Source organism: Mastomys coucha, unplaced genomic scaffold (genome assembly GCF_008632895.1).
Source record: "Mastomys coucha isolate ucsf_1 unplaced genomic scaffold, UCSF_Mcou_1 pScaffold22, whole genome shotgun sequence".
NCBI classification, from domain to species: domain Eukaryota; kingdom Metazoa; phylum Chordata; class Mammalia; order Rodentia; family Muridae; genus Mastomys; species Mastomys coucha.
In genome coordinates, this window is record NW_022196905.1 from 51,063,974 (window position 1) to 51,091,205 (window position 27,232).

At 41.6% G+C, this 27,232-nt stretch overlaps 1 protein-coding gene across 7 annotated transcripts in view; it reads left to right on the forward strand.

The window, feature by feature from the left end:
- Positions 1–13,433: 13,433 nt before the first annotated feature.
- Pcdh7 (protocadherin 7) overlaps positions 13,434–27,232 on the forward strand; it is a 409,747-nt gene continuing 395,948 nt past the window's right edge. For 3 of the 7 annotated variants that reach the window (XM_031342330.1, XM_031342332.1, XM_031342333.1), the window contains exon 1: positions 15,253–18,530. In XM_031342330.1, the coding sequence (XP_031198190.1) occupies positions 15,357–18,530 (3,174 nt within the window). In that variant the 5' untranslated portion in view covers positions 15,253–15,356. Of the gene's footprint in view, positions 18,531–24,294; positions 25,683–27,232 lie in introns of those variants that run through there. The other 4 variants (XM_031342328.1, XM_031342329.1, XM_031342335.1 and 1 more) reach the window with 3 other exon arrangements.

Below are 27,232 nucleotides of genomic sequence, written 5' to 3' on the forward strand. Positions count from 1 at the left end.
TACCCTAAACTCCCCAGCCCATGCATAGACTTTCCTTCTCCCAGGTTCTCTGATTCCTATATAACTAGGCCATTTTAACTACTCTTCCCTTTCTGATCTTTGACCACCACTCTTGGTTCCTGCTTTCCTGGCCTTTGGTTTCTGGCTTTTCGCTCTTCTGTCTCTTTACATAGCATGGCCCAATCTGCTGGCCATGTTTCATCTATGACTTTCTTCCCCTGCTTGAGCTCCTCAGATGCCTCTGCCTGCACTCTCCCTTCTACCAATAATAAAAACCTCAGCTGCTTAGGTGTAGTCACTTATCTTGGAAGAAACTCTAGCACAAAGGTCTCAACAATCACTCAATTAAGCTCTACTATATGGATGAATACATGTATAACTGGGGATGAATACATGTATATCCTCCCAGAAAGAACTCTCCTAAGCTCACTTTCAAAGGTCAGTGCTGGGCCCAGGAAGACACAGGTTCACTGACTTGATTTACAGGCTTTGCCAGATGTTGGCCACATATAATCTGATTTTGTCATTTGGGCTTTTCACTAGGGCTAACTCAAAATGTAGAAGTAAAGATGAAATTAAAAGAGTCCATGTGCAAGACCCAGTGCCTTTTAAACCCACTGTTTGTGATAATTTTTTTTTTTTTTTACAATATTTTCTTGGCCAACTCAGTTTTGGCCAAAATAACATCAGAAGCAACAATTTTACAAAGCCATGAATACCAGGAGGTCAGAAGCATTATGAGCCAATATAGAAGCCACCTGCCAAGCACAGAACCCCTGTCTTGATGGAGATTCCTACACAAAAGAGTAACGCGATATGCTCAAGTCAAAACCAGTAATGTTTTCACTAAGTATATGGTGATAATAACCTGACTGATCAAAACCTTAGGGCTATTCAAAAGATAAAGGAAAATACATAGATATGAAAAGTTAAGAGGTTGGTATAAATATGACTTAAGTATGCTAATATTTTTCAAAGTTGAGAGATTATGACTAGCCCATTTAGATTAGATCATATTTCTTCTTCATATACTGCATCATTATACTACATATCAATTCTGAATTATTCATTTTCATCTTATACCCATAGACATGCAAATGATGACTCAAAGCATTCAATGAACAAGGAAAATAAACTAATATTTGTGAAGCTTGCTATATTGGGAACTTTACATGTGTGGTCTCATTAAATCCTCACAATAACTCTTCTAGAGGGTAGATCTTCTGTTCCATACTTCTAAGGAAAAAATATAGCTTATGGTCAGACAGTATTTTTATTTTCCTTTCATGTCTATCAAGGCATGTCCATAGTGGTGTCTTTCATTCTGTTCCATCCAGAGAGTAAAGATAATACCTGTTAATAGTCTTATACAATTTAGCCCTTCAAGCAATACTGTAAATAAAGAAAATCTGTAGCTATCCCTTACTACAAATATAATACTATTTAATATACTATAGCACATTGGTTCCGAATCTACTATATCTTGGCTACCCTATAAATCATGTCACTTGTTTGTATTAATGTCTTAGTTCTCCAAGTTAGATGGAAATGCCTCCAGATTAAAATAAGCTAGTTCATTTATTCTAGTTGTTTTGGTTGTGTGTATGACATAGATAGATATGTGTATTTACATGTGTGGGAGTGTACCTCTGTTGGGTATGCATGTTTTTGTGTGTATATTCCTGTAGAGGTCTGAAGTTGATATCCAGTATCTTCTTTCATTCTTCTACTTCATTTATTAAGGCAAGTTTTCTCTGTGAGTCTTGGATTGCCAACTTCATGGAGTCTAGATAGTCACTGACCCTGGGGGTCCCCTGCCTCTGCTTTGGACTTCCTGGATTGCAGGCAGCTGCCATGAGTGCCTGGCTTCTGGAGTAGGATCTGGCAATGTGAGCTCTAGTTCTCACATTTTTTAGCAAGCACTCTGTCCACTGAGCTTTTCATAAAATAGAAAACAAGGGCTTGTGAGATGTTTGCTGTTGCAAGTGCGTCTTGCTTTTCAGGGGGCCTGAGATCAGCTTCTTGAGCTCACCTTAGGTAGCTTACAACTGCTTGTAATTCTAGCTCCAGGAGATCCATCACCTTTCTCTGACTCCTGAAGGTACCAACACATACATGGAACACAGACATGCACACACACACGCACACACACACGCCCAGTACATATAGATCACAATTTTCTACCTCCCTAGGTTCCTTCTTCACTCCCTAGCTTAGGCTTTTATGTTAGATTTCCATAAGATATTCACCACATACACTCATGTGCATAGACACAGTTAAATCAATCATGAGTAACTGGCTGAAGAGTAGTCCGTTGGGCAACTGTGAATGAATTCCAATGATCTGATACATTCTGAAATTTCTTTAGGCTACTTTTCTTTATAATTGCCTTCACAGTCACTTTTACTAACTACAAAAGACTCAAAATAAAATACGATCTTTGAACTTATTATTTGAATAAGTGTAATATTCTCCAGCTCTGTCAGACAGTTAATTCACATAAAGAGGTTCTGAATGCCATTTGACCATTTCAAGGGATGAAAGAAATAGTTACAAAAATATCTCAAGTACACTGATGAGGGAATCCAATGATGCTCACAGAAATTGCGGTATCACAGGAATAGTTGTACAGCCTTTTAAAATGACAAATGAGAAGATGGCTATACTTATTAGATAGTTGGCTCTAATTGAACAGTTTTCATAATGTCTTCAGTAATTTTATATCATAATCATACTCTACATGAGTAGGATTCTTTATAAGATAAACCATGAATATTTTCATACCAAATGAATTAAATTTGTAATTTATGTGTTATTATGCCCAATACTGATTATAGTAAGATCAAGGGAATGAAACAGCAAGGGATATAATGTTGTTTGTGTAAGGTGGATCTGGAATGAGTTGGGAGAAGTAACAAACAACATCAACTACACTGTGTGAAATTCTCAAAACACTAATGAAAATATTTCTAAAACACAACAGAAGGTGCAGAGATGACTTATCTCACAATGTCTACTTCCAGATTTACATGCTTGCTATTGGTATCTAGGGATGCAATAGGTAAATAATTTAGTTTCAAGTTGGATTTTATGCATGGAATTTGCTAATCATCAGCCATGCTGTCATCTCCAAGTGACAAATCCTAAGTATTGCCACAATTGCTATGAAAATAAAGTAGTAAGAAAAAAAATCCATCGAGAATTAGATACATATTTTCATTTTTTCTTTTGAATAGTTGCTGAACTAGGTTGTGTATAAGTTAATATTAGAGAAACTGATTCTTGACTGTTGAAAAGTTGAAAGCAAATAGTTAACTGAGATGGGGGAGTCTATCTATTAGCTAACTAAACGCCCTGGGTTTCTTCAAGCTATGACACACATATATTTATATGTTGTGAGGTTGATACCATGTGTCCAATTAACTGTCCCAGAGAGTTTCTATATATTATGTCTAACAGTATTCTGAGATTGACCTTGGTGTAATATTAGAATAAAAATAGCATTTCAATAGATAGACTAAGTCTTTTCCAATGTTGGTGGCTCTCAAATGAATCAATTGTAATTTTCAATAGAATAAATGGTTTTGGTTTGTTTGTTTTGTACAACAGAGAATACAAAAAAAACATATTAACAATGATGCAAGAAAACTACAGAAGTATATATCATGACCTGTTATTTCATTAATCTTTTTAAAATATTTAATTAATGCTTTAAGTATTTCATACAGCACAGTTTGCTCTAGTTCACTATTATCTTATTTAATCTCTTGCCCAACTCCTCTAGGGCCACCTTGCCTGAGCTTGTGAGGTTCAGTGCTGCTTCATCCTGCCTTTTGAACATGATAGAAGCACGATTTCTCCTTGGCTCTGAAGCCTGACAGATTTCAGACCACAATTTAACTCGAGTGTCTCTCCTGCTTGCTAAAGCTTTGCTTCCTGGAATTGTCAGCTTGCTAAATACACATTTCTGGGGAACCCCAGGAAATCCAGTTCAATCAGTTAAAAAGGAAACTGGTGTTTGGGGTGGCTCATCTGTTAAGAGCACTGGCTGTTCTTCCACAGGTCCTGAGTTCAGTTACCAGTAACCACAAGGTGGCTCACAACCATCTATAATGGGATCCAATGTCCTCTTCTGGCATGCTGGTGTACATGATTGAGAACACTCAAATCACAAATAAATAAGTCTTGAGTTTGAGGCCAGCCCGCCTGGTCTACAGAGTGAGTTCCAGGACAGCCAGGGCTACACAGAGAAATCCTGTCTCGAACAAACAAACAAACGAACAAACAAACAAACAAAACCAAAAAAGGAAAACTAAAAAAACAAACAAACAAAACAAACAAACAGCAAACTAGCAAAACCCCAAACAAAATGAAACCCAGAAAACTAAGGGTCTACATAGTGCGACCTTGTGTCAGTGTAATGAACAAACAAACAAGCAAATGACAGAGAGAAAGAGAGAGAGAGAGAGAGAGAGAGAGAGAGAGAGAGAGAGACAGAGAGAGAGAGAGAGAGAGAGAGACAGAGACAGAGACAGAGAGACAGAGAGACAGAGAGACAGAGAGAGAGAGAGAGAGAGAGAGACAGAGAGGGAGGGAGATGTGAAGATGCTGAAAGTGTTCTGGTTCCTAAATGTTTTTACCAAGGAGTGATATATCATTTTTGCTTATATGTTTTTGGCCTACTGATTCCTGTGGCCATTCTGACTTCTAGATTTTCCAGCAGTATACACTTTCTTGTGCTGGAGTTTAGAGATTTATGTGCTTTAGTCAATAATTAACAGTGATAAACAGAGTTTTAGGCCACTAATGAATATAACCCTTGTTACTTTCAGTAGAGTACATTTTCTGTATATTGCTTATCTGCCCCTTAGGCTCAGTAGTCTAAAGACTAAGGAAGGAGAATCATGAGTCCCAGGTCAGCTGGGCCTCCAACCCTTCCCCTTGCCCCTAAATTGTACCACAATTCCTAACTACAATTATTTCAGTCACTATTATACAATTCATAATGGTTGTTATACTTTTTTTTTAAAGTCTTCTGATCGACAAAAGGTAGAACAAAGGCCTTAAAGAGGTTCTCACTGTGAGAATAAAGGGAAACCAAAAGAATTCCTCCTAATGCTACTCCTGTGGACCACTCACAAAGATAAAACACATGGAGCAAAGAAACCACGAGTGGGATTTTTCATAACTATTGATCATGTGTCACCTTTGGAAACAACACTCCTAACACTGAAGGGTTCCTTCAAAACTTTTAAAGTTAAATGTGTTGCCCTTAAAAGAAAAAGAACAAATGAGACAGCTGCTTTTATCTGGGAAGCAGGTCTATTTTTAAAAAGCTGTAACCAAAACTGTAGCCAAAGAACTCTAAGCACAACCTCTTAAAGTTAGTTGTATTTATAACACAAATTTAATAGAAAATAAAAGCCCACAAGACTAATTAAATAAGGTTATATACACAAGAACAATGGTCAGAGGGTCCACTTATGGGTAAAGCTTTATACACTAATTATGTTAGTCTTCCATCACCGTGGGAGTTGTTTATGATAAATCAGTGCAAAGTTTTCAAATCTAAAAGAACAAAATTGAATCTCCTGATCCAAGTCACTTAGTAGCTATAATGCCTGTATATCTTTAAGTTCTTAGATTTCAACATCCTTTTCTATCCAATGTAATAAACAATGTCCATAATCTAATAACTTAGAAAACTGCTATCTGATAATCTTTGAAGATTAAATGTTAGCCATATGGAGTGTGTTAAAACTGGTGTCTGGCACAAAAACAAACCACGATATGCTAACACTTTTTGTTATTAAATCTAGTACTGTTGTTCAACATCCATTAAATGAGCAAATAGAACACTCAAATTCCAAGAACTTATTGCTCAGCAAAAACACTTTTCTAAATGCATGCCTGTATACCTAGTCTAGGTCTCACCCTGGTGTTAAGGGGTCAGGGACTTGGACCAGATCCAGGCAGCCAATGCTTTGGCTCCACAATCTCAATCGACAGATGGTATTCAGTTGACAGAAGGACTAGTCTAGAGGGTCCAAAATGGCCTTTCTCATCTTCTAGCTGACTTAGAGGATATGAGAGGAGGTGGAGCCCAGTAGAAACTGTTATCTTAAATATCTCAAATGTATACTTCCCTACTTAAGGGGAAGGGGTGCTTGAGAGTTGAATTTTGGGGGTTATATTTTACTGTGAGGAACAAAAGGTGCACTTAAAATTCTGCAGCTGTGGATTCCCCAGTGTTATCAGCTGGAAGATCTTTATGCATTTCCTGTTTCCTAAGCCCTTTTAACATCATGTGAGGCCACCTCAGCATAGGGCTGGTGCTCAGAAGGTAATTAGGTTGGGTTATATAGTGTCTAAGTATTCCAGAAACAATGGTCTTGTGGGGGCATTAGCACACTCTAACTTCTACTGTTTTCTATTGGTAAAACCACTCTTCATTCGTTAAAGGGGAGGGAGCACAGAATGGACAGAGGAGGTGGGAACATGCATATCTGTACACATCACAGGTATCCTGTATGTTCTCTGTATAATGATGACTGCAGGATTTTGGGGGTCGGGGGGGTTGGTTATTCAGACAGGGTTTCTTTGTATAGCCCCACGTGTAGACAAGGCTAGCCTAGAATTCACAGAGATCCAACTGCCTCTGTCCTCTGAGTGCTGGGATTAAAGTCATATGCCAGCTTGCCAGATTTGTAGGATTTATTTTATATTTAAAACACATGTTTTCAAAAATTGGGATTGTCATTGTTTATCTGCTATCTTCCTAAACAATTATTAAAAAGAGAGAATCTGTCCTGGTAAGTATTGTCAAAAAGAACTTTTTTTTTTTTTTTAGCTTCTTAGGTTTGATTTTTGATAGTGTAAAAGGAAGTAACAAAAGGAAGATTAGCAGAAAATACAAAACAAATTTAATTTCCATCATATGCACAGGGTTTCACAGAGAAACCCTAGGACTTGGCTGGCGGGGAGTTGGGGGCTTCTATAAGATCTTAATAGGGGCTGTGGGAGGGCAAAAAATGTGCTTCTAGAAGAACAAAAGACTTAGGGAAATAAATGGAAGAGATGATAGTCTCATGACAGTGCCTGTGCATCTTATCCAGGTGCTTATTCCCTATTGCCGCTGATTTTTTCACTTCTACCATGAGACTCACACCTCCCTACTTTAGAGGACAGGATACATGAGAGTTGAATTATTTGAGGTATATTTTATTGTGAGGAACAAAAAGTGCACTTAAAACTCTGCAGCTGTGGATTCCCAAGTGTCATCAGCTTGAAGTAGATCTTTATGCTTCCCATGTTTCCTGAGCCCTTTTAACATCAAAAGGAAATTCTCTCTCTCTCTCTCTCTCTCTCTCTCTCTCTCTCTCTCTCTCTCTCTCTCTCTCTCTGTGAGTGAGTGAGTGTGTGTGTGTGTGTGTGTGTGTGTGTGTGTGTGTGTGTGTATTCGTGCATTGACTGGGAGACCACACCCCTCCCCAATGCTGCTTGAAAATCTTGGAGATGGTGGTATGAATGAGAACTACTCTAAGTTCCATCAGTATCACAAGCTTGGGAGTAATTCAGGATGGAGGGAACAAGGATCATGACGTCTGAGGAGAATATTTTTCGGCAGTGGAAGGCTTACAGAACTTTGAAAATCATGATTTTATAGGAAAAAAACCAAACAAACTGGAAATGGTAGCACTACCTAAGGTTCAAAGATACCTTTTCAAGTTCACCTTATTTTGCCCTCCTCTCTGGTATTTTAAAAGAAGATGAGGAACAATGCTTTCTCTTTGTTGTATGAAAAGACAAGCTTTATAGCAAGGGAAAGGCAGAGGTGGGTTCTGTTTTTCTGCCCTGCAAACAGGGATATGTTAAAGCTATACCTAGCATCCAGAGAAAGAAGCAGAGAAACCCTCCGGGGGAAAAAAGGAACCTAATTTCAGTGCTGAATTTAGGTGCACATTGGTGACCACAGGAATAGTACTGACCAAAGAGACTGTTACTAACCATTGCTATCATTTACTTATAGAAAAAAAAACACCCGATATTTTCTCCAATAATCAAACTGCATTCTCACGTTTGCATCTTGTAAGGCCATATAACAGTTTATAACACTGTAGGCAGAATTTTGGCTTTTTTCCCTCCAGTCAATTGGAGACAATATTAAGAATTTGCTACACAGACAAAACAGGAAATCAAGGACAGAACCACAATACAAAGACTTCTTTTTATACTCACTGTCACCCACTGTCACTTGGCAATACTTTCTTAAAAGCCTCATTCAGGGTGTTAAACTCTTTAGCATTTCCAAGTAAGAGAAATAGCTTAACAATACCAATGTAAAAAGCCATCAGGTATAAGTGTCAGTACTTTTATGAGAAACTTATCTTGCCAATAGAACTGTGTGTCTACTCATCACTGAATAGTATACATGAGCTTTTATATGGTTCTACAGATGAAACCTGTGGTGTCGATCTTCATAAAATTCTTTTTAATCCACTTTATTTGGAAGATTCCATTAGATGAGTACTGAAACAAGCAGCTAAAATATAGTGCTGGTTTCCAAAGAGCATGCCTGTCTGGAACTCATTGATGATCCCTGGATATTGGTTCTAGTGAGATTAGTAAACAGCTTTACTTACAAGAGAGGCAAGCTATTTAGTTCAGCGATCCGCTCAATTCCCCTTCCACTCAAGTGGCCCAAAGCTAGAAAACAGATTCATCCTGCTGCAGGGGTCCCAGAACTGGTAGCCTAACTTAAGACTAGAGCCCAAGTCAATGAACAGTCTCAATGATAATCATTGGAAATTTCATTATTGCTAAAATAACCAATTATTGTTTTAAACAATTATGGCCCAAACAATGTGGGAAATTAGCATAAGAAATAGAGTTAGCATTTTACAGGTAATTCATAATTTTCAATCATTTCTAGTACAAGCATGGTCATCTATGGTCATTTGTTTTAATGCAACCTTTACTTGAGCTATTTTAATGAGATTCTCTTCCCACATATATACATTATAAATAATATACATATACATATTTATATTTTTTCATCAGTGGTAATTGCTTATAGTTACCTTTGATATATCCTGCCTCTATAATGAAGAGATAGTACATGTGTTCAGTCCATCCTGCAGACTGCATGGGCACATTCAAGTTGACCATAGTTATTGACAAGTAATAGCTTCAAGTGACACTCAGTAGAATGCACTGCTTTTAAACTGCCAAAATTCTTTCTCCAAACGCTTGCCTAAATTTGGCAAAATCCCTTTTTCTTTCCATACTTAAGATTGTTGAGAATGTGTGAAATTTTAATAAATTTGAAATATCCCATAAATTGTTGTAAATAAGGCACAATGTCTCTCTCAGTGTAATTAGTTCGAACGTTTTAATGTGATGCATAAGTTGGAAACTTGTGTAGATTGAATATTTTGGCAAATTAAAACTGTATAAATGGAAAAACAACCAGCCACAAATCTTTGCCAATTTTAAAGTAGAAATATTTTCTATCAAGTTCCTTAAATTATTTTAAAGCATTCTAATGAAACCTAAAAATCACATAGTTTATGACTTAATAAACATAAATTTTATCTGAAAAGATTTTTTTTTAACCTTTGAAAACATGGCTATCACACCGGCCTTGTTTCTGTGTTTTCCAGTTAGCCAATAGGCTGTAAGAATGCGTTTAATGCAGCATCTAACTTGTGTTCTTTTACTTCTGCAATATATAGCTTACATACAAGGTTTAAATAGCACAGAAGATGTTATTTCTTGGCTAGAGACCAATTAAGTAACCACTGATGGAAGCAGTTGCTACCTGCCTAAAAGGAAGTCTGTGGTTTCCTTATTTAAATTGCTGAGTTTTAATGTCCATCAAAAGGCTGTTATCGCAATGAATTATTCAACCATTTCAGTCTACCACACTTTGGTACTACACCCATGAATTTCAAGCTGAAAAAAAAAAATGTAGCCAAAAGTCTCTACCCAAGAACTCGAATCAGTTTTTGTTGTTGTTGTTGTTGCTTTTTGTTTTTGTTTTGTTTTGGTACTAGACATTTACAAATTGTTATGTCTGCTGTTTAAAAGTATATACTTAATGGGAGAGTGTTTATAAATGCTGAGAAGGAAAACTTAGATATGAAATTTAGCGGGAGTAGTTAGGGAAATCGCTGTGCACGTAGGCAGGGCAGTCATTCGCACCCTTAGAAGAGGGCCTGGAAGAGAACATTTCCTTAAGGATGAAAGGTCACTGCGTTTGGAGACGTCGGGTGTCATTTCCTCTGTTTGTCCCTTGGTGGAGTTCTTGAGTCACTTTCTCCCTTTCCCTTGTACTTACTGCTTTATATTTCTCTCCAGGACTGGCTATCATGTTTACTGTATTTAACCTTTTTTCTCGTATTCTTGTGAATAATAGAGCGTCTATTATAAATGAAAGACTCCCGACCCTGAAACCCTGCCGCTGGCACTTGCTTCTTAGCCTTCCTGCAAACTTTGTTGTCCTTACTTTTTGCCAGTCTTCTTTTTTAAAAGGCTTAAACCACATCAGGGACTCTAAACACTATCCCTCCACCCCCACTCCGCTCTGTCACCGACATTCTTAACTGAAAAAGTACTTGAATTGTTAAGTTTGGAGGATGATGTTTGGCAAAGAAAAGCAATCCGGATTTTCTTTGACATATAATTAGCATGGGATATCTGGATTTTAATTAATTTCATTTTTATGTCTGCTTTATTTTATACGTATGCGTATCACGGGGCATTTTCTTTTAAATAACAAAGAAAAGAAACCTGCATCGCAAACGTTTCAATCTTCCCTAAAACATTTTGCTTCCTCCAAATGCTGATGTCCCGTTACTGATCAAGGCAGTCTTTAGAATGCTACTCCTTTTCGGTTTTGTCTGCCTGCCAGAGAAGCCGCGGCGGCGGCAGAAGCAACTGCAATCTCTTTAATTTCTTGCAGCCGGTTACACTTTTTGATCCCATTTCCTCGTGAACCTTGCCTCTCAGGTTGAGAAGATAAAAGCAGCCTCGGGTCTGAGAGACCGGGTGGGGTCTGTGGGTGGGAGCGAATCCGGATATCACATTCCCCTGGTGAGGTCTGCTACTGGGAGGATTAAGTCCCTGGGTTCCATTTAATGAAATTGCTGAGCACTTGTGACACTGGCTCTAAGACTGCGGAAATGGGGCGGGTGTGTGTGTGTGTGTGTAGGGGGGAACTGCTGCTCGCCTTCATTCACCCTGCGCACCGGCTGGAGGCTGGAGCGATGGTGTCAGCGCCCAGACAGGGGGCGGAAGAGGATTGGGAGCAGCGGCCGCCGCAAGGGCGCTAGGAGGGTGTCACCCCCTTTACCCCCCTTTACCCTCTTCCCGCCCATTCCATTCTGGTCCACAGGAACCGCTCTGGGGGGCAAAGGAGCTGCCACTTCTTGGCTGCTCTGGCGGAAAGGTCGGAGCTGGCGACTGGTGGGGGAGGGAGCAGAGCAAGGTTTCCCGGCCCAACAGCAGCCTGGCCGCGCTGCTAACCATGCAACACACGTCGGACCCATTTCCCACGCTGGCTTGGCTCCGCGGCAGAGTCGGTGGGGATAAGTGGGGAGGGCGGGGAGGAGGTTACCTCCCTCTCTCAGAGAAAACCACTCCAGTGTGAAGGACGCGCTGCACCCCTGTCCCCCAGTCCTCGTGGAGGAAATATATGCAAACTCTAGGCAAGAGTAGACCACGCAGTCCCTCCCTCCACTCTCGCCAAGAGCGGCGGGAAAATGCTTGAAGAGGCAGAGGAGGGTTATTCAAGTTTATGGTCTGGCAAGGGAAGAGGGGGTGCATAATGTCTTTCTGCCCACGCGATTGCCTGAAGTTTGCAAAATTCTAGTACGGCGGCGAGTGGAGCGAGTGCCGGGTGCCACACTGCCACGCTATCGGAATGCACAGCGCAAAGCCTCGCAGTGGAGGTGACGTCCCCCTTTCCCATTCCAGTCTGGATCGGGAGAAAGCAGGCATTCAGATAAACCTCTATTCTTTCAAATGTAAGGGGGACATCGCGTTACTGCCACTTCGTCGGCCGCTGAGGCGCTGCGGCGCCAGCCCCCTCCTTCAGACTGCGGCGGTGCGCACTGAGCCTGCGCGCCAGGCTTTTCTCGCTGATGCTGCAGATACAGAGCTGAGAGCTCTGGTGGCGGCGGCCGGAGGGTTACGGGGAAGGCCGTTCCATCTGAGGAGAAGGAGGAGCCACCCCTCCCGGAAAGATGCTGCTTTATGGGACAGGGAAATATTCGCCAGCTCCTGGCACTTACTACTCACGGCTCCGTCCTCCGTGCTTCCACCCCCGCCCCTCCCGGGAGAGCTCAGAAACCAGGGCCGCTCCCCCGCCCCCAAACACACTCCTTCTCGCTGCGCTCCTCCAAACAACCGCGCGTTTCCTTTGCTCCTAGACTTCACTGGTATTTGACTTTTTAAAAATTATTCTGCCTCTTCTGGTCTCACAGAGAGTAAAATTGATTCTGAGAGCATTGGATTGGGCACGGAAATTTGTCATTAAATGGGGGGCCCTTAAATTCCCATCCACATTCTTCCAGATAGTAAGGACGCTACCCAAATACCACCGACTACCTTCGTCTTTCTTAATCTTTCAGTAGAGGGTCTTTTCCTTCGACAGTGCACGAAATAAAGAAGAAGTGAGCTTCGGTTCGAAAAACAGCACCAGCAGTCCTGAGATCTCACTTGGCAGACTGCGGTGGTCATGACGGAGAACCGGAGAAGCCTCACGCCAGAGAGTGCCAGGGAGGATCACGAGGCACAAAGTCAAAAGGAGAGAAAAGACGTTAAGCATACTCCGTACACAAAGTTGCCATTAAAGTTTATTTCCCTTCTATCCAGATAGGTGACGCTACACTTTGCCAGTTAGTAAAAGCTGCAGGCTCTGCTGAGAAAATAATATCCAGGCATCTAGCGTGTGTTTTATTCCCCAGGCGCGTGCACACACGGTCTATCCCCAGCGAGAGCCGGATGACAGGAATTCCAAGCATTTAAACAAAGGCAGGCATTCTCCCCTCCCCAGTCCAGACCTCCGAAGTCTGGACTCCAAAAAAGGATCCTCTCTGGCTCTCGCTGGAGTTTGATGCTCTCTCTTCACTACTGCAGCCGGTCATGGTTTTGCAGAACACAAGCTTGGCTTTCAGAACTCAGACATCGTCCTCAGCCTACCAGTAGCAATTCACTAACCCAGATGTTAAATTACGAAAGGAAGACACGTTGTGGGTGGGAGTTGGGGCGGGAGGGGGGCATCGTCTGAGGGTTGACGTGGGAGGAAGGTATACTAACGCCCTCGCTTCAGTTCTTCCCCCCCACGCAGCCGGGTTTAGTCAAGGAGGAAATCTACCAGCCCCAGAGGGGGAAAACAGTCATCCCCACCCCCACCCGAACTACCTAAGGAGACTAGACTTTGGCTTATAGGGGCTGAGATTGGGCAGTTCTCAGTCGGCCCCCACGAACCGAAGCCTGGCTTCCGTGAGTGCCGCGGCTGGCTGGTCCTTCCTCCCGCCTCCCTTCCCTGCCTGGGCCCTCCTCCCTGGTTCTCTGCAACTGTGTAGTTTCGGGTACCGCCGCCGCCGCTGCAGCGTCGGGGACAAGTCTGAGTCCGGAGCCCGCGGGCTTTTCCGCAGCAACCAACACTTTAGGCAAACTTGCGGGTTTCCGGCTAGGGGATTGCGAGAGTAGGAGCTTCCCCGGAGCGATTCACTGTCTCGGAACAGCCACAGCCGGAGAGGCGGCGGGAGCGCGCGCACCCAGACTCTGCTAGACGCGAAAGCGGACGAGACAACTGCGGAATTCACCCGCCGCGCCAGGGCACTTCCGAGACAACAGCCGACTGGCACTTTTTCTCCCTTTGGCAAACTAGATTTTTTTTTTTTTAAAGCTACTTGGCAGCTCTGTTTGACTCCCCCTCCCCCTCCACCCCCTCCTCAATAGCTTTGGCTTTTCTTTGGAAATCCGGACAGAATTGGGCATCTTTGTTAATTGCCGTTAGGAGTGCCCGGTCGTGAGCTTTCACCGGGCTAATGTCGGGGATGCACGGAGCCAGGCTTGCTCACCTTTGAACTGCAAAGGGATCAAGTTCAGCTCGAGTTCCCCCGCATTGAGACTAGAAGAAGCTGAGAGACTGTTCTGGAGAGAGTGAGAGAGAGGGGGGAAAGGGGAAAGGAGAGGAGGGAGGAGAGAGAAGAGGAGGGAGGAGAGAAAGAGAAGGAGGGAGGGAGGGGAGGGATCGAGAGAGAGCGGGGAGAGAGAGAGAGGCTGCAATCTCCTCCCTGAATCGCGCACAGCGCTGCAGATCCCACTGCTCCAACACGCGGGCCGAATGCAGGTGAGGGAAGGCACGGACTCTGCGGCTGAGAATCCAAACTTGGGCACCGCGCGGTGCGCACAGATCGGCTCTCGCCCCCGCGGGCGAATGGTTGCTGCGGTTTCAGGCGGCGGCTTCGTGACTAATGACCTTGCGCAGAGTTGTTAAGAAAAAAAAGAGAAACCGGAGCTCTCCCGGGGTGAGAAGCGACCGACTCTGGGCGTCTCTGAAGATGGCTCGGGCTGCTCTTTGGCGCGCCAGGAGCACCCGGTCGCGGACCGAGCTGTGACGCCAGACGTCTTCGCTGCACCTTGCCCGAAGCGACCTGCCGTGGAATTTTTCATTCAAGATCTGTTGAGTGGTTTCCCGGCTGCTTAAGAGGAGTCAGAGTTGAGACTGGCTTGTTGCTCGCCTCAGAGCCTGGAGGAGGAAGCGGCTCACGTTTGTCTGGACCTCCGGAGCCTAAACAGAGGCTGGGTCTAGAGTGAGTGGGCTGGAACGTGAATTGGACTTAACTGGAGTAGCAGTAAGGACTAGCACTGCTGTCAGGCGGGGAAGGCTGCAGGTTTGTTCCAGTCCGCTACCAGGCTCCGCCGCCCTCTCGCAGAAGCGGTTCCGGCCCCTTCCCGGGGCTTCGGGACTGGATCTCAGGATCTTCCCGCTGCGGGGATGACTTTGTGGGGGCACCGAGACCGTGGCGCGCAGTGTCCCGTGAACTGTGAGTACTGCGAGTAAACGGTGGCCGGCGAGCGGGCGATTAGCACCCATTGCATGAATTATGAAACAATAACTTTCGGAAGAAGCAGGAGGAGAAAAGAAGAAGCATCTTTAGCTGCCCCCCTCCCATCGGCCGACTGTACGCGCTACTCTGGCCCCCTCCCTCCCCTCCCTCTCGTTTCTTCCTTTCCCGGAGAGGAGGACCGACCGAGGGGAGGGCAGGCGGCCAGCCCCGGAGGAGGGGGGTGCCGAAGGGGGTTGTGGTTAGAAGGAGCAGTAGCAGCAGCAGCAAGAGAAGATGCTGAGGATGCGGACCACGGGATGGGCGCGCGGCTGGTGCTTGGGCTGTTGTCTCCTTCTGCCGCTCTGCTTCAGCCTGGCCGCCGCCAAGCAGCTGCTCCGGTACCGGCTGGCTGAGGAGGGCCCCGCCGACGTGCGGATCGGCAATGTGGCTTCGGACCTGGGCATCGTGACCGGCTCGGGCGAGGTGACTTTCAGCCTTGAGTCTGGCTCTGAGTATCTGAAGATTGACAACCTCACCGGCGAGCTGAGCACCAGCGAGCGGCGCATCGACCGAGAGAAGCTGCCCCAATGTCAGATGATCTTCGACGAGAACGAATGTTTCCTGGACTTCGAGGTGTCGGTGATAGGGCCCTCGCAGAGCTGGGTGGACCTGTTTGAGGGTCGGGTCATCGTGCTGGACATCAACGATAACACGCCCACCTTCCCGTCGCCGGTGCTCACGCTCACGGTGGAGGAGAACCGGCCTGTAGGCACGCTCTACTTGCTGCCCACGGCCACCGATCGTGACTTTGGTCGCAATGGCATCGAGCGCTACGAGCTGCTCCAGGAGCCCGGGGGTGGCGGCGGCAGCGGCGAGGGAAGGCGCTTGGGGCCGGCGGACAGCGCCCCCTACCCAGGGGGCGGCGGGAACAGCGCGAGCGGCGGCGGCTCTGGAGGTTCCAAGCGGCGGCTGGACGCGCCTGAGGGTGGCGGCGGGACGAGTCCTAGTGGCCGAAGCAGCGTGTTCGAGCTTCAGGTGGCAGACACTCCAGACGGCGAGAAACAACCGCAACTGATCGTGAAGGGGGCGCTGGACCGGGAGCAGAGAGATTCCTATGAGCTGACCCTCCGAGTGCGCGACGGGGGAGACCCACCTCGCTCTTCGCAGGCCATCTTGCGTGTGCTCATCACCGACGTGAATGACAACAGTCCCCGTTTTGAGAAGAGCGTGTATGAGGCTGACCTGGCTGAAAACAGCGCTCCGGGCACCCCCATCCTACAGTTGCGCGCCACCGATTTGGATGTAGGGGTCAATGGACAGATCGAGTATGTATTTGGGGCTGCCACCGAGTCGGTAAGACGGCTACTGCGCCTGGATGAAACGTCGGGCTGGCTCAGTGTCTTACACCGTATCGACCGCGAGGAAGTGAATCAGCTGAGATTCACAGTAATGGCCCGTGACCGCGGGCAGCCCCCCAAGACCGATAAGGCCACCGTGGTCCTCAACATCAAAGATGAGAACGACAACGTTCCCGCCATCGAAATCCGCAAGATAGGGCGCATCCCACTTAAGGACGGGGTGGCAAACGTGGCCGAAGATGTCCTGGTGGACACCCCCATCGCCCTGGTTCAGGTGTCCGACCGAGACCAAGGCGAGAACGGGGTAGTCACCTGTACCGTAGTGGGAGATGTGCCTTTCCAGCTTAAGCCAGCCAGTGACACAGAGGGCGATCAGAACAAGAAAAAGTACTTCCTGCACACATCGGCCCCACTAGACTATGAGACCACCCGGGAGTTCAATGTGGTCATAGTAGCTGTGGACTCTGGCAGTCCCAGCCTCTCCAGCAACAATTCCTTGGTGGTCAAGGTGGGAGACACTAATGACAACCCCCCTGTCTTTGGCCAGTCTGTGGTTGAGGTGTACTTTCCAGAGAACAACATTCCCGGGGAGAGGGTAGCCACCGTACTGGCGACAGACGCTGACAGCGGCAAGAATGCAGAGATTGCCTACTCGCTGGACTCCTCGGTGATGGGGACTTTTGCCATCGATCCCGATTCTGGAGACATCCTGGTCAACACAGTACTGGACCGGGAGCAGACTGACAGGTATGAGTTTAAAGTTAATGCCAAAGACAAAGGCATCCCTGTGCTGCAAGGCAGCACCACGGTGATTGTACAGGTGGCTGATAAAAATGACAACGACCCTAAGTTTATGCAGGACGTCTTTACCTTTTATGTGAAGGAAAACTTACAGCCCAACAGCCCTGTGGGCATGGTCACCGTGATGGATGCTGACAAGGGACGGAATGCAGAGATGAGCCTGTACATAGAGGAGAACAGTAACATTTTTTCTATTGAAAATGACACAGGGACCATTTACTCCACAATATCTTTTGACAGGGAACACCAGACTATGTACACTTTCAGAGTGAAGGCTGTGGATGGGGGAGATCCTCCCAGGTCGGCCACAGCCACAGTCTCTCTCTTTGTGATGGATGAAAATGACAACGCTCCCACTGTTACCCTTCCCAGAAACATTTCATACACGTTGCTGCCACCTTCAAGTAATGTCAGGACAGTAGTAGCTACAGTGTTAGCCACAGACAGTGATGATGGCATCAATGCGGACTTGAACTACAGCATTGTGGGAGGGAATCCTTTCAAGCTGTTCGAGATTGATTCCACCAGTGGTGTGGTTTCCTTAGTGGGAAAACTCACCCAGAAGCATTATGGCTTGCACAGGCTGGTTGTACAAGTGAATGACAGCGGCCAGCCTTCCCAGTCCACTACGACTTTGGTGCATGTATTTGTCAATGAAAGTGTTTCCAATGCGACAGTGATTGACTCTCAGATAGTCCGAAGTTTGCATACCCCACTCACCCAGGATATAGCCGGTGACCCAAGCTATGAAATTAGCAAACAGAGACTCAGTATTGTCATTGGGGTGGTTGCTGGCATTATGACAGTGATTCTAATCATTTTAATTGTCATGATGGCTAGATACTGCAGGTCCAAAAATAAAAATGGCTACGAAGCTGGCAAAAAAGACCACGAAGACTTTTTTACACCCCAGCAGCATGACAAATCTAAAAAGCCTAAAAAGGACAAGAAAAACAAAAAATCTAAGCAGCCACTCTACAGCAGTATCGTCACTGTCGAAGCTTCTAAACCAAATGGACAGAGGTATGATAGTGTCAATGAGAAGCTGTCAGACAGCCCAAGCATGGGCCGATACAGATCTGTTAATGGTGGGCCTGGCAGTCCAGACCTGGCAAGGCATTACAAATCCAGTTCCCCATTGCCTACTGTCCAGCTTCATCCCCAGTCACCAACTGCAGGCAAAAAACATCAAGCTGTACAAGATCTACCACCAGCCAACACATTTGTGGGAGCAGGAGACAACATTTCAATTGGATCTGATCACTGCTCTGAGTACAGCTGTCAAACCAGTAACAAGTACAGCAAACAGGTAAGATATAGCCCAGATGTGCAGACCTATCTAGAGGTCTGATCACGCAGAGACAGAGCAGCTTCTGTGAAGTTGTGTCTTTCCTTTATAAAGGTCCTTCTGGTTTGAAAACTAGGAGATTGACATGCATTTATATGCCATTGTTGTACCAGAGGCCTTATAGGATAGAGCTGTGTTCCTGTTTTGGTTTTTGTTTTTTTATGCAAACTAGACCGTGGGTTTACATGGTGTCTAAGGGAAAGGTACTGTTTTGTGCTTCTAGCACTTGACAGCCTTAATATATATTTTTTATGTTTACAAAGTAAATATATATATCATATATATATATATATTATTGGGAAAGTTCTAAGTGAAATGTTTCTAGAGTTACAACTAGTGCCCATTCTAATGGGGCACTGAAAAGTTTTAACTATGTCATGAATCATGCCGGATTTTACAAGTCAGCAGACACTGATTCATAGAAATGCAGAGCCAAGACAAAAAAATCTCGAAATCCTGCCATAGTCACTTGATTGGATGAAAATAGTGGCTTGAAAGTACTTAATGATGAGCAAGTGTCATGCATAATTGCATTTTTAATACTTTGTATCTATAACAACATTTATCCGTAATGATTAGGCTCCTGTGTGGATATGTAATCAGCACCTGAATTCTTCATATTCAATATTCAAAGCTTGTAAACAAAATTAAGTTGTACTTAGTAGAAGGTATTTGTGTATGTTTTGGGAATTGCTAGAAAAAAAGAAAAAATATGTGTTATTTTTGTGTGTTATTTGACATAGCTGTTTCCTGGTGTAATATATAAAACAGCAATGTAAATATATGTATGTGTCCATACATATATATACATATATATATTCATGCTTGAGGGAACTTTTGACTGTATCAGATTTATTTTTATAGATTGCTTGTGTGGAATGCATTATGAAGAAGTTTACTCTTTATGCCCACCAAAGTTTGTTACACAGCAAATCACAGCAAATAAATCCTTTTGGAAAGTGCTGAGATGCTGACCAGAACACTGCAAAAAGATGCATCATGTGCTTTACTAGAAAAACTGACTTAGGAGTTACATTTATGACTTGCTTTCTGCCAGATATGTTTTGCATGAAGAATTTGTCATGTGAGGGGATTTGAGGTGAAGGCAAAAGTTGTTATATAGTCTCATTCAGGATGTTATAGAAAATAAATACTAATATTTCATAGTTTTCATCATCATTAAATATTAAAATATTTTTATATGTAGCATTTTATAGTATCTATTTTGGATAAGAAAAGCAGAAGTAATATACTTTTTAAAATACCCTATTAAAACGTCCTATTTAGAACAGTAAAAAAAATATAGGTTTGACCTACTGTGTATGAAATAGCTTTTGAAAATAGATCTTTGGATCCATGTGAGCTTGAATTATTAATTTGTTTGAAACCACTATTTGATATTGTGGAGAGTTTATTTTTGTTGTGTTTTTGCTTTACCTGGAACTAAAAGCAATATATTTTGGCCTGGTGTTTAATGCCTTCATCAGTTTTGTAAATAAGAAAGGTTCTAATGAAACATGCAGTATTTTTTCATGTTATTTACATACATTATATTTCATTTATTTATATACACCTGAGGTCTTGGAATTTCCTTAGAAAAACGATAACTTAATTACAACATAATGGAAGGTGGCTTTATACAGACTATTTACAACCCCACGAGTGGTTTTGCCCTATGACAGTGACATAAGAAATTTAGAATTTGGCATTCTAAATTTCTTAATTGTATGGTTTTGACTGGGTATGTAAAATGGCAAATATATTGTATGCAAACATGAGGTTTGTGTTTTCACTTAAGCTGCATTTGATTCATTTGTTGGGGTAGCAGCTATATTTTTGAATTTTAAAACCACTTAATGTCAAGACAAGTAGCATGCCATTTGAAAAGCAAAGAGATATGCTCATATAAATTAATTAATGTATGGTTCTCGTTTTTCAATTGAGCAAAGTCCATTTACCAAAAAAGAAAAGCTACACAGTGAGTGGAATGAATCACTCAACTTGCCAAAGGTGACTTTGGAAAATTTGCGTGCCATTAGGCATTCCAAAGATGTATAAAGTTTTAACCACAAGCAAATAGCTGACCTACAATAAAATAAAGGCAGATGAAACACATTCCCCTTAATGTAATTAATGATAGTAATTGATAGCTTCATCTGCTCAATATTGCTCTCAGGGGACAAGAGATCCATTTCAAAGTTACATTCTGCATCATCTAACAGGAATACAGTCCACTTTGTCTAGATTTTTGTTTGTATCATGCATAGCTACTTTTCTATTTCTACTCTTAAAAAGATTTAGTGTTCATAGAAAGAAGCTGTGTTTGCTTTCATTAAGCTTTGTTTTATTAGCACACAGGATATTGCTGTTTTGCTCTTTGAAAGATGAATTTATCTAAAATTTGAGGCTTCTATTCATTCAATTTATTAGACTTCAGACTTGTACTTTTTAAAATTTCTTAGGGATCTATTTGAAATGTGAAATTTCATTTGCTAGAATGCCTTTATCTTATTTATAATTTTTCTGAACTATCTTATGATACTCCTTTACTGATAAAATGCAAATGACTTTTATTTTAGCCTTTTCTGCATGAGAGTTGTCTTTCTCTTATGTGGTATTAGAGGCTACAATGTAGCAAACCAACACCTCCCCAGAAATGAAAGTTTATAAATAGAACTTAGATTGTCTCTCTTTCCCTTCTCCTTCCTTTTTGGGTTGGTTTCACAGTCTCTAGGAACACTTCAAACTTCTATTCATACTTTGACAAACTCTAGGTGTGTGTTGGACAGTGGATGAAATTATTTCTCAAGTTCATACCCTGGAAAACTGAGGGATGGAACCTGGCTTTTCATGGTTCAGACCTTTGCATTGCAAACAAAAGCCTTTGCCTTGCAATACCTGATGTTTACTTGAGCGCAGTAAAGCTCATCCACAGCACTTCTGAGATTGTCTCTCTTGCATTTAGTTCTTCAGTTGCTTGGCAAACTTCGTGGCTTGTAATTTTGTCATGTAAAGGGACAACCATGCATCTGGTTTGCTAAAAAAAAAGAAATAGAAAGAAAGAAAATGCATTCCATTTATTTTTAAATTTGTGATGAATATTTTCAATAAAACTTCAAAAATTACAATTAACACACTACAAATGTAGAGTTTCAGTTCTCCGGCTAGTCTCAAATCCTATTGAGCTTATCATTTGATGTGCTTTTTTAAAGACAATGACTTATACATAAAACGTTTTATAGAATTTCATAAACGAAACAAGGTAATTTTTATAATTGGGTTTGAATCAACATTTATTTTAAAATTCATTTTGGGCTGATCACAAAAAAAAGTCTTGTTAACTCCACTGACAGTTTCCCTTCTATAAGGTATTGCTGGTTTAGTCTGAATAATGTTTTCCTTAATTAATAAAATTTTAGTCAATGTTCATTATATACTTAATTAAAATAGTACAAGTGAACTTTATAAAAAGAGGACTGTGATTTTGGAAGCAAATGGGTACATTTCTATGAGTATCAGAGTGCTCCATTTTCTGAAAATTAAGCATCAACCTGCTTGTGCATCAGCCCATGTATTTCAGCAGTAGTAACATCTGCAAAGTGATGTCAGCTTCACACAGCATCCTGATTAATTCTCCAGGTGGTTCACCTGGCTACAACCAAGGACTCTTTCATGAAGCCCAGTGAATATGCATATATTTCTTTTACATTTGGCTTAGTATTCCAGGCAGGAACCTCATAACTAATAGGAGAGGGACATCTACTGAACAATATTACCTGAGTTTTTGAAGGAGTAAGGCATATAGAAATCTTCATTCAGCTATGTGGTCCACAGCTGATGTGCAACTTTAAAGGGAAGTTCATATAGAACAAGTTAAATGGTCTCCAAAATTTATCTTCAACAAATGAATCAATTAACGATTAGTGGATGTGAGTGATTAATGATACAAATCTATAAAGTGTCCACAACTTGTATGTGTTATGAGCTTTCTCCGTTTTTACACTGAAGCACACGGTATTGTGTAGCAATGGTGTGGCCATTAGTGCTTTATCTTGTGCTGATGTTCATACATTGATGTGTAAAGCACACTAGTCAACAGCTTATTACCTATACCTAAAATCATGAGAGTCCTCACAATTTAGAATGAGAAGGTACCACCTTAGCAATTCTCTATAGAAGAGGAAACTGAGAAGCTAGCATAAAAAAGGAGATAAAATTGGAGATATGACATAGACTAGAGGCCAAGTGTCCTCATTAAACCACTTATAGAGGCAAAACATCCTTTGAATCTCAGTAAGTCTCTCTGTGTAGAACGATGCAATGACAAGAATATGTTTCAGTTTACTTACGTCTTTGCTAATATATTTGACTATAATTATAGACCTTTTCATAATATAGCATAATTCTGGCCTCAGCTCTAGGGCTTATGTAGAATTTAAAATTCCAAACTTACAGATTTTAGTAAAAATTCATAATGTTATATCTCAGGATGGGTAGCGGTTGATGATGTACATGAACTAGAGTTAATGTGGTTTTGATTAGCATAGGCCCCAAAACATAGTTGACAGTATTTTAAATTAAGCACAATAGTAAAGATAGCCATATGTTCTTGTCCTGAGTACCGTTTTGCCTGTCTTCACAAGAAAGGCATTCTATGTGAAAAAATGAAAAACATTCTCAGTATTATACATGACCAGCTTTGTATATTCTTATCAAAATAATTGTTTACTTTTTTCACCAAAACTGATAACAGCTTTCGGCTTCTAAATTACCTGGTATGTCACCATTTATCCGAAATATACAATGCCAGGCTGCTTCTCTTTTCCTCCCAGTTTGTTTACTAGCAAGTTTCACAGAAGACACTTTTTGTTGTTGTTGTTTAAGTTGGAAAAATATAAGGTGTGTTGTTGTTGTTGTTGTTGTTGTTAATCAATGTCAGTTTGCAAAGGCATCATACGTAAAGTGTAAAATTTACTAATGTCAATGGCTCTTAGCCCTGGTTTTGTCATAGAATCAGCTGGAATAGTCATTACACTCATTACAGGGAAGAGCGATGGGGAAACCTGGTGCAGTAAGTGTAGTCAAACCTAAACAAGAGTAACAACCTAAACAAGTATAAAGAGCACTCAAACTCAGAGAACCATTTCTAGACTATGGCAAGGTTTCCCATTTATTCATTTTCTGTGGCTCTATAGAAAGGATAAGAGCTGTTTCAGCGAATCTATAGTGTTTCCTTTTTAATTTTTAATTTTTTATTTATTTTCTTCAAGCCCTTAAACTCTTGTCTAAAGCAGAGTCTGTGTCAGGCACACTGCACAGTGCTTTATTTAGCACTAGTTAGTGGGAGAAATCACATACAAAAAAAGCTGAGCTGAAACCACTAAAACTAATCTTAATTATCACTTCTGGTGAATTAATGCTTTAAGGGTGGAAGAAAAGTTTATTTTCAGGAATTTAGTGATGTTTGTATCGAGCTCTAATGCTGTGTACAAACAACAGAACCATTAAGGCTCCTGATGTTGGGCTCCTCTGACAAGTCAGTCTCCCCCCCCCCAAGTACATTCATTCTTCATAAATCTATAATTTGCAATTAAACATTTTATCTATTTCCAAACCTCTATATCAGCATTGTGGTGGAGTGTAAGAGTTTAGGGAGATTTTCTACAACGTGTTTTTTTTATTATTTTATTTTAACCTACATAAATCTTTATTTTCCTTCTTTCAGATGCGTGTACATCCATACATTACGGTGTTTGGCTGAATTCCACTCTAATATGATGCTCCATTTTACATCATACTCTGTCATCACCTTGCTTCTCCGACACCTGCTGGAGCCTACCCTTGGCCGTGGGGTGTCAGCCAATCACTGTTTGTTCCCCTCGTTGTGCATTATGTTTGCAAGCCTTTTCTTCCCTATTTAAGGAAAATAAATAGTCTGAAAGCAAGTTAAGGTTCAAAGAGGCAGTATTAGTACAGACATGTATTATTCACAGATGTCTACTGTTCTGTTCCCAAAGAGATGGCTAGCAACCGCTAACACTTGGTAGGAAAAGCATTAGGAAAAAAAAGACCCAAAACATATTTTGGTAATACTAATAATTCTAAGATTTTTGGCTTGGTGTGCAAAGGGAAATTCAGTTTCTTATGGCCTCATCAACAGTACACTAATTACTGATCTCAAATAAAATTAATCAGTGGTTTTTTTCTGTGTCATGGGATCACAGCTTCTTCCATCTAGGCAGACAGTTCTTGCCAGATCTGTGTTACAATTCTGAATGTTACTATGCACGTTTGTGTTTTTACCCACTCATGAATATTAAAGACTTCAAGCACTTTATAAAACATAACTGGTCTGTGACTTTCTGTGTCTATCACAGATGCTGCAATGGGTTAAATTTTCCTTAATCTTGAAATAAACAAAGAACCTATAGGATTTTCAAGAGGTGGTTGGTGTTGATGATAAATTCATTAAGAGTTTTTAAAATTTAGTTAGATTTACCAAAGTCACTGGAGACAAATTCAGAAGGAATTTGTGGACTACATTAATAGGGAGGCTTTTATGTTTGATGTCAGGTAATATAACCTTACAGTTCTAAGAATTAAGTTCCATTGGTTGAGACCTTTTAGTTGTGGGACTGATGGTCTAGGTAAGTTGGCATTCTCTGAACAACCTTTCTATCCCTCCCCCATGTTTGTATATCTGTGCATTTATTTGTTATATTGTACGTTTATGTGTTGTACATGGTCTGATTCCTTTATAATTATTTGTTGCACTATTTAACCCCCCTCCCCACACACACACCATTACAATTTTCTCCAAGTTCCCAAGTACTGGATAAGAGTTCCACGTTCCCCAGGTTTGGTTTTGCTTTATTCTATTTCAACTTGTGTGTGTAAATAATTGTCAGTCTAATGGCTTTTTAACAAATAACGAAGATTATTGGAACAGCACAGAAGTGTGAAGTGGTGGGAACTGCTATAGCCCATACAAGTCCCTAATGTACACTTAAGGGTTTTTATACCATTAGCTATTTATCTGATCTTGCAAAAGGGCCATTTTCTGAAGTATCATTGAGCTGGCAGTGAAATTCCTGAATAAAAAATTTAATTACCGTTTGCCTCTCATTTTGTTTCGAAGACAAGACACAGGCGTAGAATCTAGAGAGGAACCCAGACCCTGGTCTGCTTCTCTTGCATGCCTATTTCTTCATCTCAAAGAAGAAACTCACTTCAGTAGACTTAAAATATAGATTTTGCAACAAACTGTAACAACTTACAAATAAGAAGTAATACGAGTGACACAGTCTAGGTGTTGGGGTAGGTTGACTGTACACTGGGTGCCCATGGGTGGCATTACTGAAAACATTTATAAAGAAGAACCCTCAGTCAGTATTTACAACTCAGCCTGTGGCATATTCTTGAGGAATGGTTTAATATACCCAATTTCTACCACAAAATAGAAAGTTATGATATAACACTTGGGTAGTGTGTATATATAAACATATATATGTTTATATATATGTGTATATATACATATATATATATATATATAACAAATATATAGTTACTTATTTATACAGTTATTGTTTGAGTTTTGTTTGTCTCCACATGAGTATTTCTACTTTCAGTTCCTAGATAAAGAATATGTCTTAGCATGAGGGAGATTGGGGTAGTTGTAGAATCATGCTTTATCACGTTTGGTACTGTTGAGTGGAAATTTACAGCTGTTCACTGATCCGATCATAAAGACTTAATAAAACCCAATTAAAACTTACTATCATGCTCCAGGATTTTAGGGTGCATTTCTGTGAATGAGAAGGACTAAATTCATCCCATATGTTGCAGCCTTTAGTGACAGCAAGCTTTCTGAAACCCTCATATCCAGGCCTTGCTACTTTTTGCTGGTTTTGCTTGTTTAATTTTCCACATGAGTGTGTGCCCGTGACTAAAAATTCCCTACTTTACCCAGCTTCCTGGTCCCCAATATTATTAATGTGGGGACACCTTTTCAGACTTCATTGTAATTACTAGAACTTGCTATTAAAGGGTTGTCCATGCATTGAGGGAGATAAAGCCACACATCACTCTGTATAACTTAGTGTTTTGGTATTTTATTTTAAAATAAAAAGACAGTAATTAATTCTGTTTTAGAAAATCCAAGGAGGAAGATGGTTAAACTAGCAACCAATCCACTTAAGGGGTTCATTCATTTTAAAAGCTTTTTTTCTTTTTCTTTTTTTCTTTTAGTACATGTAATATTATTACCAGTTCAGGTTGTGGAGCATAAAGTCTCTCCCTTCATGAACTTAATATAATGTTTGCAGGACATAAAAAGATGGTCATTTATATTTCATCATGCCTTTTAATTTTCAGAACACTAGACAGTAGATACATGTTTGCTTATTTGTTCTTCACAACAAACTGTAAATAAAACAGTCCCTTCATTTTTTCTGTGAAGCAACCAGTGGCCTTTTCATGAATGATGGAACTCAGCTTAAGACATTTATAAAATCAATGACAAAATATCCCCTCAGACTCAAGAATACTGAAAGCATCCAAGTGAAATCTGTGTTTTTGTTTTGTTTGGTTATTGGTTTTGTTGAAACAAACTTTCACTGTTTACCCTGGGAAAGCTCAAAACTCAGTATGCACCCAAGCCAAAC